This window comes from Panthera onca, chromosome D4 (assembly GCF_046562875.1).
Source record: "Panthera onca isolate mPanOnc1 chromosome D4, mPanOnc1 haplotype 2, whole genome shotgun sequence".
Lineage (NCBI taxonomy): Eukaryota > Metazoa > Chordata > Mammalia > Carnivora > Felidae > Panthera > Panthera onca.
The window spans coordinates 71,247,068-71,268,472 of record NC_138351.1 but is presented as its reverse complement, the minus strand read 5'-3'; the positions used below and the strand labels follow the sequence as shown (position 1 = coordinate 71,268,472).

The following is a 21,405-nucleotide window of genomic DNA, read 5'->3' as shown; positions in this document are numbered from 1 at the left end:
TCAGGAGGGAAAAGGGGTTTGGCTAGTGAGAGCCATTATTGACTTGGTAGAATTGACCAAACATGAGACATCAAACTAGAAATATGCCTTAAACAGTACTGAAAAATAGACTTGGGGCTCAATCCCTAAACTGCAAATGTAGTTTCCGGTGCCTGAATCATTCAGAAGACCTATTTTATAGACATAAAAAACAAACAAACAAACAAAACCCCAAAACTCTAGAATTTATCCTACAATTTCAATACTTCAGGTTATTGTTTCAGCCAGGAAACCCTGAGATTCCAAATAACAACAGCCAGTGAATTCACCATTAGCCCAGTTGTAGGAAACATGGCCAAGAAAAGCAGGGAGACCAGCTCCAGTTGGGAAAATAGCTAGATAAGGCCATTTTGGGAGGTGAGACTCTGCGGAGTATGAACCTTAGCAGGTGTGTCAAATCAGAGGAAAGCAGGAAACCACTGGGGGTGAAGGAGAAGAATTTGTGTATCTCCCAGAGAGAAGTGGGAAAGGGAAGGCAGGAACATTCTAGAGCACTGGGCTCTATATGATGTGATTCCTTCCTTATGTCAGGACCATGTCCCAGAATCCTGGAATGCCAATTGCTCCTCAGGGGTCCCTCTGGCTGCTTACTGCACATCTTCACTGAATCTCTCCCAATCACCTCAGACTCAACATGTCCCAAACAGAACTCCCATCTGTGCTCATCTGCTGCTTTTCCTGTACTCTGTGTCTCAGCTTACTGGCACCACAATTCACCCAGGATCCTGGGAAGTGCCCTGAATGCTCCCTCTCGGTGTTCAGTCAGCCCCCTAGCCTCTACCTCCTTCACATCTCTTACATCCGTCCCATCCTCTGTATCCCCATTGATATTGCCTTTGTTCTGTCAGGTTTCATTTTTCCTTTTTAAATTGCATGCTGGAGAGGACCATGGACAGACACTAGATTAGGATGAGGATAAGGATTAGTTCAGTTCTGCACCAGCTAGACCATTTGCTGACTCGCATGTGAGTATCAACAATCCAGAATGTGCTGATATTGGACCATTATATTTTGAGGAACACACTCTGTGGGTAGAGGTGGGGTGGAGTTTCACTGAGGGAATGGGTTTTTCCATATCAACCATTTGGGGAGAAGGAATAGGACATCAGGAGTAGGTGGGCAAGCCTTTCATCATGGTGAGGTTCAAGTGACTATCTCTCCGGGGCCTTATGTGTACTGGAGAGTGGGCCCTAGGTTGGGCAGACATGGTTGAGGGTCCTCTGCTGCAAGGAAGGAAACTAGGCCTTTGGGGTGATGGAGGGGACTGGGAGACAGACATGAGGCAGCCTGCGGGCATCCCCTGAAGATGGGCCTGGTTTGAGTCAAAGGTTCTGAGTGTGGCCACATGTCTGAGGTTGCACATGGTTCTCTATTATTCCTGAACTTAGGTTACCCTCATCATGGGGAGCTGTGGGAAGAGTCTGGGCCCCAAACCAGCATGAGGCAGGACCAGAAGAGAGCAGAAGCTTCAGATAAGCTGATCTTGAGGGTGTAGGGGTAGACTTCTGACAGTAGCCCAGGGAAAGATTAGAACAGCAGTGTGTGGCTAGAGGGGCAGTTTAGGGGACAAGAGATGACCAGAGAAGATTTGCGGAGTTTGTGAGTTCTCCCTGAGGATTTCCAGAAATCCGTGGATTGAGATCTCAGTAAATTGGACTTTCTGTAGTCAAATGAGATGAAGGGTCAAGCCATTAAGACCAGGTGAGGACCCACATACTGGTCACGTGTGTGTCTATACATTCTATGCTAAATACAGAGTTTCTGGGTCATCTCTGATACTGAAAGTTTTAGCATCCAGAAACTAAAGGCACTTGCAGGCAGGGCACCTGTATCAGAAAGAGCACAGGATTCCAGGGCTTGTGTCTTAGCCTCCACTGGAGGCAGCTCCTAGCCCCGAAGTGAGTGGGGGTGGAGTCACCTTTGCCCATTGTTCCTTGGCTACAAGCTTGAGATCTACAGCTCTTGGAGGGCTGGGGCCACACACTCCTGCTGAGATGAGGGCGTGAAGAGGAGTGGGGCATGAGAAGGAGAACAGGGCAGCCCGCTCAATACATCATTAAGTCATAAACCTGAAGCTATGTATCCAGGAGGTGCCTGATAGACCAACACAAGGAATAATTAACAGGGCCTCCAAAGCCTCCATGGGAAGAATTTCTTCACATAGCCTCAATCTGTAAACTGCCCTCTTCCTGCCAAGGTCAATGTGGTCCATCATCCGAGAAGGTAGAGAATGGCCATTACCACAGTAGAAATGTAAGATGAGTGCTTCTTATTAGTTCTGGCACTACTGAAATATTACTCTAGCTATGAAGAATATCAATAGCCAAAGCTAGAGAAAACTGATGAACACTCTCCTGAAAACATGATTTATGGGCACCTGAGGACACACTGAGATTTCCCAGCAATTGGTATAAAGGTGTTGATAGGGGGATGGCTTCCGGCCACCACAGACTTGGACAAGATGAAAACCTAAGAAGATCAGTATCATACAGCAAGGGCGGAAATAGGCCCAGGATACACATTTTCCTTTGCCAGTTCTGGCCCAGCTCCTCAGTGGGTAAATAATGGCTAGCACAGGATACGTACTATACACAAATTATAGTTATAGAAGACATTATGCCTATTTAAGGTGGTAACAACAAACCCACCCAACTGATGAAGACTCTGCTATATACTAAGTGTGCATACGGGGTGGGGAGGAAGTGAGGTGGGGGTCAGAACGTATGTGGCCAGGGAATTCTACTCAAGATTGGAATACATGTCTCTAGATTGCTAGGACTACCACACAATCCGAAGCCATTGGTGATCCACCAGTTCCGTACCTTTATTTCCTCTGACATGCTTAGGGTGACATGCTCAGGTGACCTGAGGGGGATCATGACACATGCACACACCAGCAGCCATCTTCTTGGCATCTCATTAAACTAGGAATGCTTTTGCTGATTATCTGCAGCATGTTGTACAGTTATATAATCCTAGTTGGCCTTGGATTCCATAATCAGCATTTCAGAAGTAGGGTGTTTTTCTTAAGGCATTATTATTCTTAATAATTTTGTGTTAGTTCTTAGTAGCGACAGGTGGTTAATTCTAAGAGTGGTCTTGGCAATTTTGAAATCAAAGGGCCTTTGAAACCAAAGAATGATAAAATAATCAGACACTCCAGAGTCCCTCAACTGGACATGCTTCAGTTTTTACTCTCAGCCCACAATGTGAGTTAAACATTGACCGCATTCTTGGAAGGATGTGTTCCCTCCTTCAAACTTCCTTCTTTGCCAGTAGATGTGGTACAACGGAAAGGTCCCCCCAGACTTAGTTATAACCAGAGATGGCAGGAATCATAATCCAGAATGACAGGTTAAGACCACAGAAACCTTTTCCTGGCCATTTCTTAGGATCCCTAAGATTTTTGCATCCTTGAGCCTGAGGTACCCCTGCCAAAAAGTGAGGACAGAGTAATAATGGCAATTTTCTCTAGAGGCTCTTTTTAGTCATGATCAAGTTTCCTCCCACCTCCATGAACCACTTAGGGGAATGGATGCAAATAGTGGGAAGTAATGGAGGAGGAAATGAAAGAAACTCAGGGTGAAAACGAAAGACACAGTGGCAAGGGTTTATAACATGGCTTCAGTTTTGCTTGTTATCAAGTCATAGGCTATGAGGGTCTCCATGCGCCACACAGCCTTCCCAGAGACAAGACATTCAGGCTCTTTCCCTTCCCTAATTATAGAGATAAGTCTAGGAAAGGTCTCAGTTTGAGAAGGAAGAGAAAAAAAAAAAGAAGTAAAAGCATGAAAGGTCAATGCATACCTTCCAGTATGTAGGTGTCTGTGGGTCAACGCCCCACAGCCCCATTCCAGCCTGACATTTACTGCATTATTCTGATTATGCATGCTGCCTCAGGTCTCTCCTAGCACTAGGGAAGCTCACTATGCTTCCCATGAAGCCACCCTCAATTCCCCCAGAGAGACATGGTCACCTCTTCAGTCTATGCTCTATCCCCAAAGCATAGAACAAGAACTCCAATTTGGCTACACCCTAGAGAAGGCTCTAGAATGTCATAGGTCTTCCTCCTGGAGTCCCTGCCGGTTTGACCCAGGAACATGAGGTTTAATTTACTACCTTCCCAAAGATCATCCAGGGGCCAAACATCCAGATTTCCTGCCTTTCATTTGCTAGGAACCAGTACCCTCCCTGAATCAAATAAAATAACACAATACCTTTTTTTTTTTTTTTTGTCTAACATCAGAACTATCCTTAGTGTAAATATCTTTGCTAATCTAGAAAAATACATTACCCATATCTGCATTTTTAAAATATTGTCCCTTATATTTGCAAATGACATGGGGAAAACACTGATGCCAACTCTTATTCTGGCTCCTGATCATCTTCATAGTTTAGAGGTTGGCTTTATCAGAACCAGGTGAGCAGATGGCATCCAATCCTTCTGACGAGTCCTGGCCTATTAAAGCAGGTCTAGCTGAGGGCTATAGTGAAAGTGGTAATGGAGTGGTTTTCATGAGCTTGTAGCTAAAGTTAGGGGAGCAAGGTGAAGAATGAAGCAACAACATTCAACCTTCACACAAGGTCAAGCATACAACCTCACGTTCATCCCCAAGGTCACAGGTAAGGAGAGCGGAGGGCAGGGGCAAGGACGGGAAGGGAGGACAGAAGGAAGGCCTGCTCCTGCCAGGATGGGGTCAGGAAGCCAGGGCCCTGCTCCCACCCTTCATGTGCTCAAGGCCAGCTTAGGCCACAAAGGGAGGGACGTTCTGCCCAGCCTTGTTGCCCTGAAAGCCTGGAGGAATGCCAAGTTTTCCGATTCAAAGCAAAACCACAGGCCTTAGAAAGGTTTCCTAAACACCAGATGATGGCCTTCTGATGTGTGTTGTGACCTGGAGACCTAGCCACAAATGGGATCTTCCCTGCCTGGGACCTGGTCCCAATATTAGCACTCTTTGCTGAGCACCTTTTCAGAAAGGTCCAAGCAGCGAACCTTGAGGACCAAATGGGAAAGAGAAAGAGCCAGGCGAACTGTATAAAACTAGAAACACTGAGTCGAGAAACAGTCCTTGAAGAAGAGAGGCAGACGAGTCTCAGGATGTGCACCTGCTCAGTGTCCTGTACAGAGTGCTGTTCCTTCCCTCTGGTGTCTTTACACGCCAACACATCGCATCTCCCAGTGAGCCCGTGTCCATGAAACCCACTAAGCTGAGTGGGATAAAATACTTCTACAGAGTGGGGGCAGAGAGCACTTACACTTACCTCCATCCGCATTGGAGAAGCTCTGTGGAAACAAAAGCAGGGCAGAGCATCACCACACATGTGGGGAGACAATCCCTCATCCACCTAACCCGTCTTTCTCCCCCGGGTCCAGAATTTGACTGTGGTGGGTAAACCCAATGCTTTCTTTTCTTCTGGGAAATATGTTTGGGATCCTGAAATTTAACGAAAAGTTTTATCATTCCCACTTTATACTGAATTTCTCCCAGTAGGGATTCATGTTGATTATCCAGAGAATACCCTTAGCCATGTTGGAGAAGTGACATCAGAAAACCCCATCTTAAAATTAATGTGATTAGATTGTTTCTTCGGTCTGGGTACCTGGGTTATAAAATGGAAGGAAGGTTCTGAGACATTCAGAAACTCTTGGCTTTATGAGTTCTCTCCTCCGCGCTACATGGCATCTGTTTTCAGAGTATTTACACTCTGTGTATTTGCAATTCATATCCATTTGATACGGTTTTGCCTCTGGCTTTTTTATAAAGGAAAGACTTAAATTAAAGCTGTAAGGAGCAGGGCTAGCCTGCTTAATAAGAATTCGCTTTAGAATTCTAATGTCCAAGGGGAGATGACTTTTTAGGCATGAGGCGCATGAAGGGTTTGGACAATAGGTAGACAGGGTTAATTTAATGACTCTCTTCTGTGCTTCCCCGCAGACCAGGTGGTCCCACACCTGAAGACAGGCTGCTCTCAGTGTCAGGGACGACACTGGTCCTCACACAATCCGCACCTCATTTCACAGGACGTGTGGCTCAGACTTCTCATCGATATTAACTGGCCCTGTCTCCAGGGACTAACTCACTAGTGCTTACTTCCCTGTGGATCAAATTCAGAGAAATCCCACTTGTTTTCTGTACCTTCTGAAAGTCCTTGAAGGATTTTTCCGTCTCCTTCAGTTTCTCTAAGATGATTTGCTCTTTGGCAGATATCTGGGACTCTTCACTTTCTAGTGCTTGTATTTCCTGCTCCAGCCTGGAAAACACACAAACAGAGAACAGGTTACTTTACTGTCCTGCCATCCTGGGGACAGAGAGCAGCTCCTTCCTGTGGGGTGACTTCCTGGCCATCTGAGGTGCCAGATTTCACATCACAGGGCATCCTGTGTTTTCAGCTTTGCCACTCAGCACACATTGACCAAAGGAAAACCACCCTGAGCGACTGCCACTGGTTCACTGCCACCACTTTAAAATGTGCTTTGGTGTCTCCTCTCTAACTCTATTGATGTGCGCATTCTTAATTTGGGGGTAGATATTTTTACATAGCATAGGACATAATGGCTGAAGGAAAATAGCTTCATATTCCCCTAGCTATCTCAGAATAACTGTCCTTCTATCAGTTCTCCAAAAGGGTGAAGAACTAGTCTCATTCAAGGGAAATATGCTGCTACAAAATGGCTGGTGGCCAATATCCTTGGGAGCCTGCTGTCTGTCATCTCTTACTGGCACATCCTCTACTGCCCAAAAGAAGGGAAAAGGGAGGGGGAACTGATACAGCTGCCCTTCTCTTCTGGAACTTTCTCAACTTTCACAGCCATCCTATTTTCGGAAAGGGAAATTTTGTCACTGCCAGGAGACTCTAGGAATATTCCAGAACAGCCATGATCTGGGAGATGTCTCAGTAGCTTATTCTTTCAATGAAATGATAGTATTAACTGTTAACTTATATTGAGCACCAAATCTCTGCCAAGAACCAAGCTAAGAATTCACGTAGTTTAATTTATTTAACCTTTCCAATGACCTTTGGAATCGGGAATCCCCATTTTACAGATGAAACCATTAAGGCCTGGCAAGGTTAAGGAACTAGTTTATTGCTGCAGAGCCTTGAACCAAGGATTCAAGCCAGAAGTCCGGACACTACTCCTGACCATGGTGCTGAACTCTTACCACATGTGTTCTACGGTGTGTCACATTATTTCCTGCCTCACTAGACATTGTGTATGTAGGCATCTAGGGTGCCGCTGTTATGCAGCAATATCCTTAGGGTCATGAAGGGATGGATGTTCCCCTGCCTAAAAAATTATTTGGTCTGAGTGTATTTGTTTGCTCATTCAATTCTGCTTTTGGGTTCTTTCCTCTCTGTTGTGCTAGAAGCTTTGCTGCAGAGTCTGTGTCTGCCTTTATCTGCCCCTTCCCTTCTTCCATCTTCTAATCTGCTGTTGAGAACTAGCTAAACAAGTTTGTTCAACTAGAAAGAGTTCAGAGTGAGATCTTGAGAGGGGTAAGGACACCAAGCCACAGGCATGGATTTATTTAGGGGTGCACTGTGCCTCTCAGAGATTTCCTTCCTGGGCATCAGAAAAATGACCTCTGGATAGATGAGACTTTGCAGCAATTACTCTGGGTTATGAAGACAAACTCTGTGTACAATCATAGTGCCTCCAAATGAACACAGATGTACTTATCATTTCACTCACAGTAAGAGCGGAGGTCCTTATAATGATTTAGATGGCCCTATAGTAGCTAGCCTCCTAGTACCTACATGGCATCCACTCTTGACAATGAGAGCAACTCCTTATTTGCCCATTTGTGCCCTGTGTTTCCCCCTCCTCCAAGAAACTCATCTCAAAACCCTAACCATTCTTGCCTCAGCTGAGACACCACTCACCCCACGAGGCTTTCACAGATTCACTACCAGGAAAAACACTGTCCTCCTCTGAACATTTATTAGCACATTATTTTGGTCATTCTTCTTCTTATTTATCAGAGGTTAAATGTTAGAGCAGTGGTTCTCAACAGAGGTGATTTGCCCCCCAGGGGATATGTGGCAATGTCTGGAGATATTTCGGTTGCCCATAACTCAAGGAGAGTGGAAGTGGTGCTCCTGGTACCTGGTGGGTGGCGGTCAGGGATGCTGCTAAACACCCTGCAATGCCCTGGACAGCCCGCACAGCAAGAAATTATCTGCCCCCAAATTCAATAGTGCTGAGGTTTAGCAACCCTAAATCATTAATTTCCCCCACTAGATTATAAATTCATCATGGAGTGGAGGGCACAGGTGTTCAATATATATATGTGAAAGAAAAAGAAACTAAACCAACTGCCAAAAGACATGACTCAGCCACATGAGACCTTCAGGATTTCTTTTCTTTTTCCTTAATGTTTATTTATTTTTGAGACATAGAGACAGAGCATGAATAGGGAGGGGCAAAGAGAGAGAGGGAGACACAGACTCTGAAACAGGCTCAAGGCTCTGAGCTGTCAGCACAGAGCCTGATGCGGAACTCGAACTCAGGAACGGTGAGATCGTGACCTAGGCCAAAGTTGGACACTTAACCAACTGAGCCATCCAGGCACCCCGAGACCTTCAGGATATCTGAGACCAGGGTGAATTCTTCAGCAAGCCTTGATTTGAGTCTACAGGAGTCTACAGGAGAGGGAGCCAAGTGACATAGATATATAAACCAAAAGATATACAACTCTTTTTTGCTGTTCCATATCAGCAGTAAAATCTTTCACCCACCTCTGTGTAAATTATTGTGTGTGTGGGTGGGGGAGAGGATCAAGGAAAGGGAATAGGAGCAACACACATGGGGCAAATGATCCAGAAACTGAATTAGTTCAATGGGTAGAGGAGCTCTGGGCTAGAAGTTTCCTGGGAAGACTGATGATAGTACTTGCCAGGTGGGTTCTGAGCAGATTGAATCTCAAGGGACAGAGTTCCTCGGAAGATATGTAGGATGTGGGTAGAGTCTATTATTCTCAACCATATTCCCTCCCTCCCCTCTTCACCTCCATGGAAAGTAGATACATCCCTGACGTACTGATGTTGGTCTTGGCCACTTGATTTGCTTTGGTCTCATGGTGGGTGGTTTGTACCTTCCTGTCCCTTGACTATTGGCTTAGCCACGTCATCTGCTTTAGCCAATGGGATATTGCAGACACAACACAGGAGAGGCTCGGAATGTGCTTGCCCAGTTGGGTTTGTCCCTGTGTGCCTTACCAGCACCAAGAGAAGAGTGTGTCTGGCCAATGGCTGTCCTTTCAGCCTTGGCCCCAGAAAAAACATAACGGGAGTAGAGTGGAGCCCAATCCAGAGTCAGAAGCCATGCCTAGTTGGATCTATACCTGAAATTAGAGCTGCTTAACTGGGCCCAGCCTAGATCAGCAAATACCCAGTACAGTCACTGAACTATGAGCAATAATAAATGGCATTCATCTTAAACCACCGAGCTTGACAGTAGTCATATAGTACTATTGTGACAAGAGCTAAGTGATGCAGCTCAAATATTTATATATTATATGGGTACATATTATATATATATATATATATATATATATATATATATGTGTGTGTGTGTGTGTGTGTGTGTGTGTGTGTATTATATGATATATGCATGTGGATATATACCCTAATAAAACATATAATAATATATATACATTTGTAATGTGTGTGTGTGTGTGTATATAAGATTAGAAAGAATATGGGGCGCCTGGGTGGCGCAGTCGGTTAAGCGTCCGACTTCAGCCAGGTCACGATCTCGCGGTCCATGAGTTCGAGCCCCGCGTCAGACTCTGGGCTGATGGCTCGGAGCCTGGAGCCTGTTTCCGATTCTGTGTCTCCCTCTCTCTCTGACCCTCCCCCGTTCATGCTCTGTCTTTCTCTGTCCCAAAAATAAATAAAAAAACATTGAAAAAAAAATTTAAAAGATTAGAAAGAATATAAACTACCCCTGCCCCACTTCTCCCAATCCTCAGAGAAATCTGGAGGGATACAGGGCACACTCTCATGAGGATTAAGATGGAGAAAAAAAGAAAATATCAGGGCACTGGGTGGCTCAGTCGGTTAAGCATCTGACTCTTGGTCTCGGCTCAGATCATGATCTCATGGTTCATGAGTTCAAGCCCCGCATTGGACTCTGTGCTGACAGTGCAAAGCCTGCTTGGGATTCTCAATCTCTCTCTCTTTCTCTCTCTCTCTCTCTCTCTCTCTCTCTCTCTCCCCTTCTCTCTCTGCTCCTCCCCACCTCAAAAATAAATAAACTTAATAAAATTTTAAAAAGATAATAAGAAAATATCAGTAATAGTTGCCTCTGGGTAGTGGGATATTGGGTCATTTTAATTTTGTTCTTTATAATTTTCAATATTTTCCCTTTTTTAAAAAAAAAACTCACATATTCCTTGTCTAACCAGAATAAAACCAACAAATGGCTTTTGAAAAAGTCCTCCTTTGACCGAGTGCTGAGAAGGCAGCATTTCACAGGCTGTGGCATGGGAAAGGAGCCAGCTTCTCATGTGTCCGTGAAGGGTTAAATGGACCCACGCCAACATCCATTTACATTCAACTCGACCCACATTTACTGAACTTGTTTGGCTGGACTCAGAACTAGGCACTGCAAGGGATTCTAAAATAAATAAAATCGTGTTAAGAATGGCTGACTGAAAAAGGGGGGAAGAAAGGCCAACTCTAAAGTAGCTCACCTCTCCCAGTGAAACAGCCTCTCTGTGGCCTGATGCCCACTGGCTGGCCCAACTGTCTCCCCGGCCTGCCCCTGGCCCTATGGGTTTCAGATCTCTCAGCTATATAGCTCAAGCACTAAAGATTTGGGTCATGATACTGTGTAACTGAGAAGGGGGAGAGAGAGAGAAAGAGAGAGAGAGAGAGAGAGGGAGAGGGAGAGGGAGAGAGAAAGCAATGAAACTAAACTTTTGCAATAGCAACAAATGAGTTTCACCCAAAGGGGACGAATGAGGGGAATCGACAGTCTAGGCAAGTCAGATCCAAGGAGCAGATTCCTCTACAAATGCACAAGTGGGCTTGGGCCCGGTCTTGAGGGCGCCAAACAGCCCAGGCCACTATCATTCTGTGGAAAACCTGAGTCCCGGAGCCAAGAGCGTCCCAGGGAACAGAGCCTCGTGGGGTTCATAAGAGTCATCTCAGCCAGGCTAGAGATGCCACTGTTTTGTAGTTTCGTGACTGAAATCTAATGCAGGCTTTCCTGGAAGAGCCAAGTAGATACTGCTGAACTAAAAATAAAGAATGGGCAGGAAGTGTAATTTATACGCAAGGTTAATCGAGGCTCCTGAGGCTGAGACAGGTGCATGTAACCGCCTCTGACTGGTTTGCTCGGTTTCTTCTGAGCAAAAAGCAAACTGTAATAGGTGGTAAGCAGAGGTAACAGACACACTGCAGATGTGCGGGTTTAATTTACTGGTGATAAAGGTGCAATCATGGCCAACTGGTCTTCTAAAATCTACCTAACCTCAACAGACCTCCCTCACGGGAAAATACGAAAGACCTATGGCTCTGTGAAGTGCATCGATCACTCTCCTTTCAAAATCCATTTATGCATTCATCCATCCAACTTTCCGCAAACACCTTCATTCCATCAGGCACTGCGCTGAGCGTCAGGGACAGAGCTGCATCAGGCACAGTATCTGTTCATCAGAGCTCCTGGTCAAGTGATGAAAACAGCCAAGTAAACACATAAGTTACAGCTCACAAAGCATCTGGACTGTCGGCGACAGATTTCTACAAGTTTAAGGCCCTGTTGAGGTCACAGCTGAATGCAATTTCCAACTGCTACATAAGGTGGTAAGGAAAACTTGACTGAGGAGGTGATATGTTAGCTGGGTCTTGAACGATGCATTCACCAGGTGGATAAGAGAAGAAAATGCGCCAGAAAGAGGAGACCGCACAGGCCACGGCCCAGGATATCATATGTCCCTGCTCTTACCCAGGGGCATGGGCTCTGTATGGCCTTTTCAGGCACGGCAAGATCTACCCTCTAGTTGAAACGGCTCAGCACGATGGCCTCAGAGAGGCCCTCAGCTTCCCATCCTCATCCCCATGGCTCTCTGTGCTTGCATCCTGCTCTGCCTTGTCTGGCCTGGAAACAGCTACCTGGCCCTAAGGACTCTGCTGAGAACCTACCTTCCCTCCTCCACAGTAGGAAGAAACAAGGCTCAAACAAAGAAGAGGCTGACTGAGAGGGACCCTCTGGCTCCTGTTTCCCGAGATCCTCTGCTACACTTTTAACCTTCTTACTTACAGAAGCCAATAAATGTTTCCTTTGTGTGGGTGTCTGTCAGGTGAATCCAAAAGAGTACAGACTAATACAAACCAGTTTCCAGTAGTCTTACTGCTTAGAGAGGACTTTGCCTGTAAACACAGGTGTGTTTCGTTTTTCTCTCCCCATCAGTGGTGATGTGGATAATAATTATAATACTAAAAATTCTAATATTGTTTTTGTGATGTATATATGGCTTGTAGGCAACAACAACAGGTAATGATTAGGATTTCTGCGTGCTTACTGTGTGCCAGGCACTGTTTCTAAGTGTTTTACAAGCATTACGATACTTATGCTTCACAAGAGCCTCTGAAGTAGAAAGTTTTGAACTCCATTCCACAGATTAAGAAAATAAGGTACAGAAAGGTCACTAACTTGCCTGGGGTTGCAAAGATAATGTGGGGCCAGGATTTGGACCTTGCTGGTGTGGCTGGAGGACCAGTACTCTCTGTCACTTCTTTCAACTACCTCCCTATGACCACTTAGTCTTTTTCCCTCATTTCCTGAATGCATAATGCAACATAATGTATTTTTCATGCTCATAGAACCAAAGAAGGTCAGGCTAGGAGTAGAGGCTATTTAATCTAATTACTTTTCAGAAACATGAAGCCCCTGAGCTGTGTTCCACTCAATGGTCATCCTACCTCTGCTTGAAATCCTCCACACACGGGGAGCTCACCACCTCTAAAGGCAGCTCATGCCCTCTTAGAATAGTGCTGACCTTCAGATCAGATTGCTCAGATTGAAGCGAAGTTAATTTCCCTGTGGCTTTCACTGTCTGAGCTCTATCCTTTGGAAGTGCAGAGGTCAAGTTTAGCAATCCCCATGACTTGTAGGGGCTCCATTCTGGGAAACGGGAAAACCCAGGCAAATGGAACTTGCCGCCCAATGGGGGACATTGGTGATATGAACTGGGACCTAGGAGTGCGGAGGGGAGTGATGGGAAGAGTAGAAAGGTAAGGTAGGAAGAGGCAGGGGGACTTCTGGGCTTCCCCATGGAGGAACTCAGCACTGAGTCAGCTGAGGCAAGAAATGCAGTAAAGAAATGTTCACAAGTGTATTCCTGAACAAGCTCTGAGCCAGATCAGTCTGTTCCTGACAATGGAGTGAGTCTTTACAACTTTCTTCTCCAGATCAGTCTGTTCCTGACAATGGAGTGAGTCTTTACAATTTTCCTCTCCATCGAGGGACCTGAGATAGGGTTACATACAAGAAACGTGAAAGGCCAACCACAGCAGCTCAGTTGCCATGTGTTTGAGTCTCAGTAAATTCTCCCAGAATAACAGGAGACTCTGGCAGATGGCCAAGCTGCTGAATTTAGACCTGTTCTCTTCTCCTGAACTGCAAGTTCACAGCTGAGCAGTCAAGTGGGGTGCCTGTCTGGCCAACTTGCCAAAACAAGAACCTCAGGAAGAATATTTGTACTCAGAGGAGAGGAGAGCTGCCCACATCTTTGTGTATCTAACACACACACACACACACACACACACACACACACACACACACACAACCAGAACTGTTAGTTGTTCACCAATTTCCACCCTCCTTTCTTACAATCCCTGACGTTTAGCTAGGACTATGGCCACACAGAAAAATGACATTTCTCAGCCTGCTTTATAGCCATATACAGCATATTCTGGCCAAAGGGATGTAAGTGAAAGCCCTGTAGGGCAGCTTCTAGAACCGTCTTTAGCCCTTTTTCCTTTGGCCCTTCTTTCATCCTTCTGTCTGAAATACATATGTGCTGGGCGCCTGGGTGGCTCAGTCGGTTAAGCGTCCAACTTCGGCTCAGGTCATGATCTCGTGGTTTGTGAGGTCAAGCCCTGCCATCGGGCTCTGTGCTGACAGCTCAGAGCCTGGAGCCTGCTTCTGATTCTGTGTCTCCCTCTCTCTTTCTCTCTCTGCCCCTCTCCTGCTCATGCTCACTCACTCTCTCTCTCTCTCTCTCAGAAATGAATAAACTTAAAAAAAATTTTTGAAATGCACATGTGCTGAGGTGGAACTCTCACTTGAACTCTGAGGATGAGGATAGGAGAGGGATAAACTGAAAGAATGAAAGAAGCCCTGGGTCCCCAAGGAATTCAGAGAGGGCCACTAGACTGTTCTGGACTGCCTACCTGTGGATTTTTTACTGGAGGGAGAAATAAACATCTTGCTCAAGCCACCGTTCTCGTGGGTCTCTTCGCCTGCATCCACATTTAATCCTGATTAATACAAGACATTTAGCACATACGGCTGAATTTGAATGGATGCTCTTAGGAGTATGCTGAGGATGTGGCGCCATAGCTAATCACAGCCCAGAGCCTCATTAATGACTCAGCAGCAGAAGGGAAAAAAATGAGCAATCGCCAAGTTTGGAATTCACGATGACGAATCAACTCTTGTCAATGGGGCTTGGCTGAAGCTGTGAGTCACAGACCCCCGACCTCAAATCCCCTCCCCATCCAAAGTCTCCAAAGGGAAGTTGCCTGAGATTTGCTCAATGATAACCACCCACGTCTTAGCATCTCTTTGGTGTGCTGGGATGTTTATGTCAGTCTGACTCTCAGTGCCGTCGCCAGCTGGATTAACAGGAGAAAGGGGCAAGTTGTGCTGTCTGTGCACTCGAAACGCCTCTGCAGCTGAGCTAACCACCTGGAAGCATAAGACTTAACAATATGGAGCTCACCAGTGACACTAAAGTTGCAGTGACAAGGACGGAAGCAGAAGACACATTGTACGCCATTCAGAAGTGTGCATGACGAGAGGCTATGGGGCCTGGCAGCTGTTAATTGTGCCTGCCCTGATCCCCTGCCACTTTCCTTTTGGGAACAACATCCATTACCCCTCCTCCATTCTTTGAATATTTAGCCTCTGCCTCTCTCTCTCTCTCTCTCTCTCTGTCACTCTCATCTCAATTTCTCTGTTTCTATAGTCTAGGTAGAGAACATTGGGAAGAATATTGTTTGTTTTCACACAAATAGATGCTACAAAATTCACTTCGCATATTTCGGGAAGACAGTGCATTAGTTTCTATGGCACTCTCCAAATATTTTTCATTTGTGACTCAATTTGCAGGGAAACGGCTTCCTTTTACTTAGATGAGAGTATCTGGAATCACCACAGATTGTTTGGTATTTTACTGTGAAAAAAGGTTAACAGCCCTTAAATAAACAGAGGATTTCCACTTCTCCTCATAATAGAATAGGACCTTTCTTGAGTGCAAAGTGTCAGTGGAAACTCAAGCCCATTTCATTTTTCCCCCATGTCATCACTGAGGCAGAAATATGGCAGAGAAGAGAATGTCCCTTCAGGAATTCCTAAAGTACAGCTCATATCCTTTCCCTTGTTGAAAAGCTCCTGGTGGCTCTCCATCACCTCCTTCCCGAATCTCAACTTCTTAGGCTGAAAGTTCACTCTCGCGTGGTCTGCTCTAGCCCCTTCCCAGCCTTATGCTGTTCCCTATGTTCCAGCCAGAACAGAGTATGCTGCCCTGGGAAAGAGCCAGGAATGAGTCCCCACTCTCATCCCCATCTAACACACCTAAAAATCAAAGCCCAAACCAAATTCTGTCTTTTTAGTCATGTTTTCCTTAAATCATTTCCACCTGATGTGTCCACTCCTTCCAAATCCCCAGAGCATTTCTAGCCCTGTTAGGTATACGATGTGGTTGTTAAAAATGTATTTACCCTCCCCAACCCTAGCTGTACCAGCCCTCTTCTGAGCATAGGCTTATTGGGAGATAAGACGATATGTTATTTTGTTCCCTGTACATATGTGTTGAATGAATGAAAAGCAAGGCAAAGCAAAAACACACTTTAAAAAGATTCTATAGTGAGGGGCGCCTGGGAGGCTCAATCGGTTAAGCGTCCGACTTTGGCTCAGGTCATGATCTCATGGTTTGTGGGTTTGAGCCACGCGTCAGGCTCTGTGCTGACAATTCGGAGCCTGGAGCCTGCTCTGGATTCTGTGTCTCCCTCTTTCTCTCTGCCCCTTCCCCGCTCGTGCTCTGTGTGTCTCTCTCTCAAGGATAAATAAACATTTTAAAAGATTCTATAGTGAAACTAACTTGATGCTATTCAATATAATTTTTTACATCTTGGCTTGGTTTTGCTACTTCCCCCTTCAAACTAATATACTAATTTGTATATCCATTGAGAAAAAAATTAATATTGGATTTATTTATGTCTTGGTCTAAGTATACAGCTGGGACATAGTAACACACTTCGTCACTGATGTTGGTGCAACCAAATTTAATACCAAGTAAATATGAATTCAAATTTCTCTCTCCATAAGTTTTCCTTAGCCCACAAGATCAGTCTATCGCTCCTTGTCTTGTGTGTTTATTCCATCTGGAATCAAATGGCTCACACCACCAGGATCTGCGCAAGTTGGTTTCTGCTACAGGAAATCATTTCCAAGCTTGTGCTGAGCATTGATTTCTTGGGTATAATTCTTGTTTGAGCCTGCTTCATCAGAAATAAAGAGTTTTGATTACACGACAGTGAGATGAATCTCCTTTCAAAGCAACACATTTCTCAATGGCTTAAACCCTTTTCTCCCCAAGAAGCGTCTCTTTTTGTAGAAGAGAAAAAAGTCTCATCCAGCCTTTGTACCTCCCGACTCTGACTCAGAGACTCTCCTCCTCAGGGCCAGTGCCTCCACCTGTGCACCTGACCTTGCAGATTCCTCTGGGAAGGCACTCCATCAATTATCCCCTCCTCTTGTAGCTTCAACCTCTCCCCAGATACCTCTTTTGCTTTCGTCCATAAACAAGAATAAATTCTCTCACATTAAAAACAGGTGAACTTCTTATGACCCCACAGCCCATTTGAGTTACTGCTGAATCTCTCTCCCAGATTCCCCCAACAGCACTCCCCTCTGGTGGCTTCAACATTCTTGTATCCCAACCTCCCTCCGACAGGCTCCACTCTACTTTCTGCCCCCACCACTTTGTTGTATCTGGTCTTGTTCAAGTCCATGACCTCCTGACTGCTGAGTCTAAGAAATATTCTTCAAGGTGAATCTATTGACTTCTCCATTTGTTAAAACACTGTGGACCACTCTTCATCTCCTTCAGAAGCCATGACACCAAATTCCCAATATGGGCGCCTCTGCTACTCCTTCATTAAAAGTTCATTTGGCTCACTGTCCTCGCTAGACATTTTATCCTTGGCTAATCATGTCCAGTCTCGTGGTATAATTCCCACAGCATGCTGACATCAATCTAACCTATACCTTTAGCCTTTCTCCTAGATTTCAGCCACTGCATACAATTGCACTTCCCGAGTCTCCATGTGGATAGTCCACAGGTACCTCAAAGCCAACATATGCATGACCAAACTCATCTTTCTCCAAAAAGCTGTTCCTCCCTCCGGCATTCTTTACCTCAGATCCTGGTACCACCATCAATCCATTCTACTTAAGATGGAAACCTGGATGTTACCTTGCCCTGTGACTTGTCCCTCTCTGGTAATCACCACACATGTATATTAGCCACCTAAATCCTGCCAACTTGCCCCACAAATATCTTTCATATCTCTTCCTCTTCAGCCCAGTTAAGAGCGCTCTCCTTCTTTGTCCTAAATGCCTACAGCAACCTTCTATCCAATCCCTTTTCTTCTATCCAGCCTTATTACCCTCAAATCTGGAATGGGCATGGACACAACACGGTTGCGTTCCCCTGATAGAAAACCCTCACAGGCTCTCTGTTAGAAGTTCTTTAGTCTACATACACCCAGCCTCCCATTCATCTCCAGGAACAATGACTTTCTTAAAGATCCCTGCACACAGGGTGCTCTTTCTTGCCTCAACGCTTTTGCTCGTATCACTGCCTCTGCTTGAATTGCCCTTATTCTCTCCCTTCCCATTCTCCTGGGTAATTAGTGCTCATTAAGAATCTGCTCAGGTATCATCTCTTCTGAAGGTCTTCCCTGATGCCTTTACCATGACGGTGCCTTTCCTCCTTGCTGCCTTATCCAGTGAACATATTTCTATCACCAATTTTATCCGATTGTGTATTAATCACGTGTTTATGGATTTGAGGCTCCCTTCCCAACTCCCTTTTGCAAACCTCTTGAAGATAATAACCAGCTCTTCTTTATCTTTCTTTGAATGTGGCTTCTAGCATCTAGCTAGTTTACACCTAGCAAGGAACCTGGCTCAGAGAAAGTTCTCAAGAAATGCTGGCTTAGGAAATATGTGTTTCGCTGAATGTGTGAGTTGCTTCTCAACTGGAAGCAGCCTCAAGGCAGACCCTTCGGCTCGAGGCCTTCAGCCAAACGTGAGTCTCGAAAGAGCAAATTTAAGTTAGCAGCAACTCCAGAAGAAAGAACTGATTGAAAAGCAACTTGTCTTATTAGCTTTCTCTGACATAAGAAAATATAGAAGGTAACCACTGTGCTTTCTAGACTTTTCATTCATTTCTCCAAATATCTCAAATGTATAATTTCACCTGACCCCAAGTGTGTGTTTGTGTGTGTACATGTGTGCACATGTAATACACTGTTCTTACTTCCTCTGGGGCTCACCTATACAAAACCACAGGTAGAGGACATGCAGCTCTGCAGAAACTGGGCTGGAGAGTCTCAGCACTTACTTTGCTTCCCCCTGTGATTCTCTTTGGGCTTGCCCTTCATGCAGGAAGCATCTGGGCGTTCATATCTGATTGTGAAAATTGTTTATGTGGCACATTCCTCTCATCCAAATCCCTGTTTACTCATTGTTTGTGCCTAAATCCAGCACTGTGGTAGCTTTCCTGCTGAGTCAGAGTTCTCCATTAGCCTCCGAGTGTGTGTGTGTGTGTGTGTGTGTGTGCGCGCGCGTGCACATGTGTATCCACATGGCTTCAGCCACAGACTTTATAAATGCCCAAACTGGGAATAATCAACACATTTTTGCCTCTTGTCTGTATTGAAGGTTACTCTTGGAAGATCAGTGGAGCTTTCAAGATACTCAAGGTAGCATTTTAATGAGTCATTCATCAGAAGAAAAATATTTAACGTGCAACAGTAGTAGTGGCAAAAATAGCTAACATTTGTGGAGCATTTACCATGAGCCAGACAACATGTTAAGTTGTTTGGAAGCATTATTCAATTTTCCGCAATCTTCATAGCAGCTATTACAATCCATACCTCACTGATGACGAACCGGAGGTTCAGAGAGGTGCAGTAACTTGTGGCCCATCACCAGTAAGGGGCAGAGCTGGGACCCAAACCTATATCCACCTGTTGCCGCAGGCTGGGATATTAGACTGCCCTGTGCTGCTTCCTTCCAAGAGCAAATGAAACTATTCCTATTCCACAGGTTTTCAGTATTTCCTCTTTCTGGCATGGAATTTTCTTTTCCAATATATTGATCAAATAGATATGCTCTGGTTGAGGCATGAATACACTGGGAGCTCCTCCTGCTTCTCCTACCCTATCCTTGTCTTGGCTGGGCCTTTCTACAGAACAGAATATGGTTTGGAAACCATGTCTCTGTGAGAGCAGAAAGAGCATCTGGTGTATAACTACGGCCCCCACAGTGCATACAAGAGTGCATTGTACACAGCCAGCACTCAACCAATGTCTACCACAGGAACGTGGTTCTGAAAGGGGGCATTCCCGCCTATGGCCACCTACCGTCTGAATTTCCATGAGCTGCCTGACTGGCCACCAAAGGACAGAAAACACCTCTGGCCTTTGGGTCCTAGAGGGTAGAATGCTATCCACCTGGAAGGGACAGGTGACAGTTGAACTGTGCCTGAAGTGGACCCTCAGAAGGAATTTGGCCTGGGGAACTGTGGCAGGGGCTGGGAGACTTGGCGAATCCAAACTGTCTTCCCAAAGGGATCTTCCTCTTATGTTTTCTTGTTTTTTTTGGTAACCATGTTTTCCATGCTTCATATTACCAGGTGACAGCTCCTCCTTGGTGGAGGAATTTGTCATCCCACTGGGATAATTCCAAAGTTATTCTAAGAGTTCCTGCTCCGAACAAATCAAGCCAATCAGGAAGCTCCTCCACATGGGCTGAGCCGGCTGATTGTTTCCCCCTTGCACGCTTCCTGCTATTGTTTTCTAGCATGTTCTCAAAGACACAGTCACTGAGCCCTGCCCCTTCCTCTCAGGAGCCTAGGGCTGCAGTCATTGCTATGGGTTGAGGTGTGTGAGACTCTGAGATCAGGCACCTGGCCAGAAGAAAAGGGTCTGAAATGAAAACAGGGGTGGTTGCTGGCTAGAGCAGAAACCACAGTTTTTGGGTCTCTCTGGCCTCGGAAGGGAGGTATGAAATATTCTGGATCATTCATTCAGTATTTATCAAGCATGTGTTGGGCTAGGTACAGTGACAGTTGCCTAGTCTCTACATTTAAAAAACTCATCCTTGGGTCACCTGGGTAGCTCAGTTAGTTAAGTGTCTGACTCTTGGTTTCAGCTCAGGTCATTATCTTACGGTTTCATGAGTTCAAACCCCACGTTGAACTCTGCATTGACATCATGGAGCCTGCTTGGGATTCTCTCTCTCTGCCCCTCTCCCAATCACACTGTCTCTGTCTCTCTCAAAATAAATAAATAAACTTAAAAAAAAGAAAAAAGAAAAAACTCATCTTCTGATGGGGAGGCAAGTGTGAACAATTTCAAAAACGTGCTGGGCAGAGCCCAAACTGCAAAGTCCACAAGACAATCAGAGAAGAGAGCCTGACTGCTTAAAGAGTGGAGAGGGCAGGATTTCAGGGGCTTGGAACATTTCAGTTGGACCATTCCAATGGGACCTCTTCCCATTTCAGTGGGATGAGAAAAAGTATCAAGGCAGAGAAGTGTTTAGAAGGCATTTCAGGCCAAGGCAATGGCATGCACAAAGAAGCTCAATGTGCCAGTAGGGTTTAAGCAAGTGAATGAGGACCTCTGTCGGACTGGACTATTCCAAGTGTGCTCATGAAGGGAAGAAGGTGACAGGGAGGGTCGGGTCCAGGATGAGATGGCACTTGAATGCTACCTCTGGAGTTTAGATTTGACCCTGAAGGCAACAGGAGACGGTTTAAGCTACTTGTCCGTTTGTCTATTTGTCCGTTTCATGGGAGTGCCTGGCACAGCTATGTTCTAGAAAGATCACTGTGGCAGCTG

General features: G+C 45.5%; 1 protein-coding gene across 10 annotated transcripts in view; it reads right to left on the bottom strand.

Annotated features, from left to right (window-relative positions):
* PALM2AKAP2 (PALM2 and AKAP2 fusion) overlaps positions 1 to 21,405 on the bottom strand; it is a 480,648-nt gene that overhangs the window by 201,147 nt on the left and 258,096 nt on the right. For all 10 annotated transcript variants that reach the window (XM_081790931.1, XM_060609057.3, XM_060609059.3 and 7 more), the window contains exons 5-6: positions 6,177 to 6,291; positions 5,302 to 5,323 (exon numbers count right to left, since the gene is read on the bottom strand). In XM_081790931.1, coding sequence (XP_081647057.1) covers positions 5,302 to 5,323; positions 6,177 to 6,291 — 137 coding nt within the window. The remainder of the gene's footprint in view (positions 1 to 5,301; positions 5,324 to 6,176; positions 6,292 to 21,405) is intronic.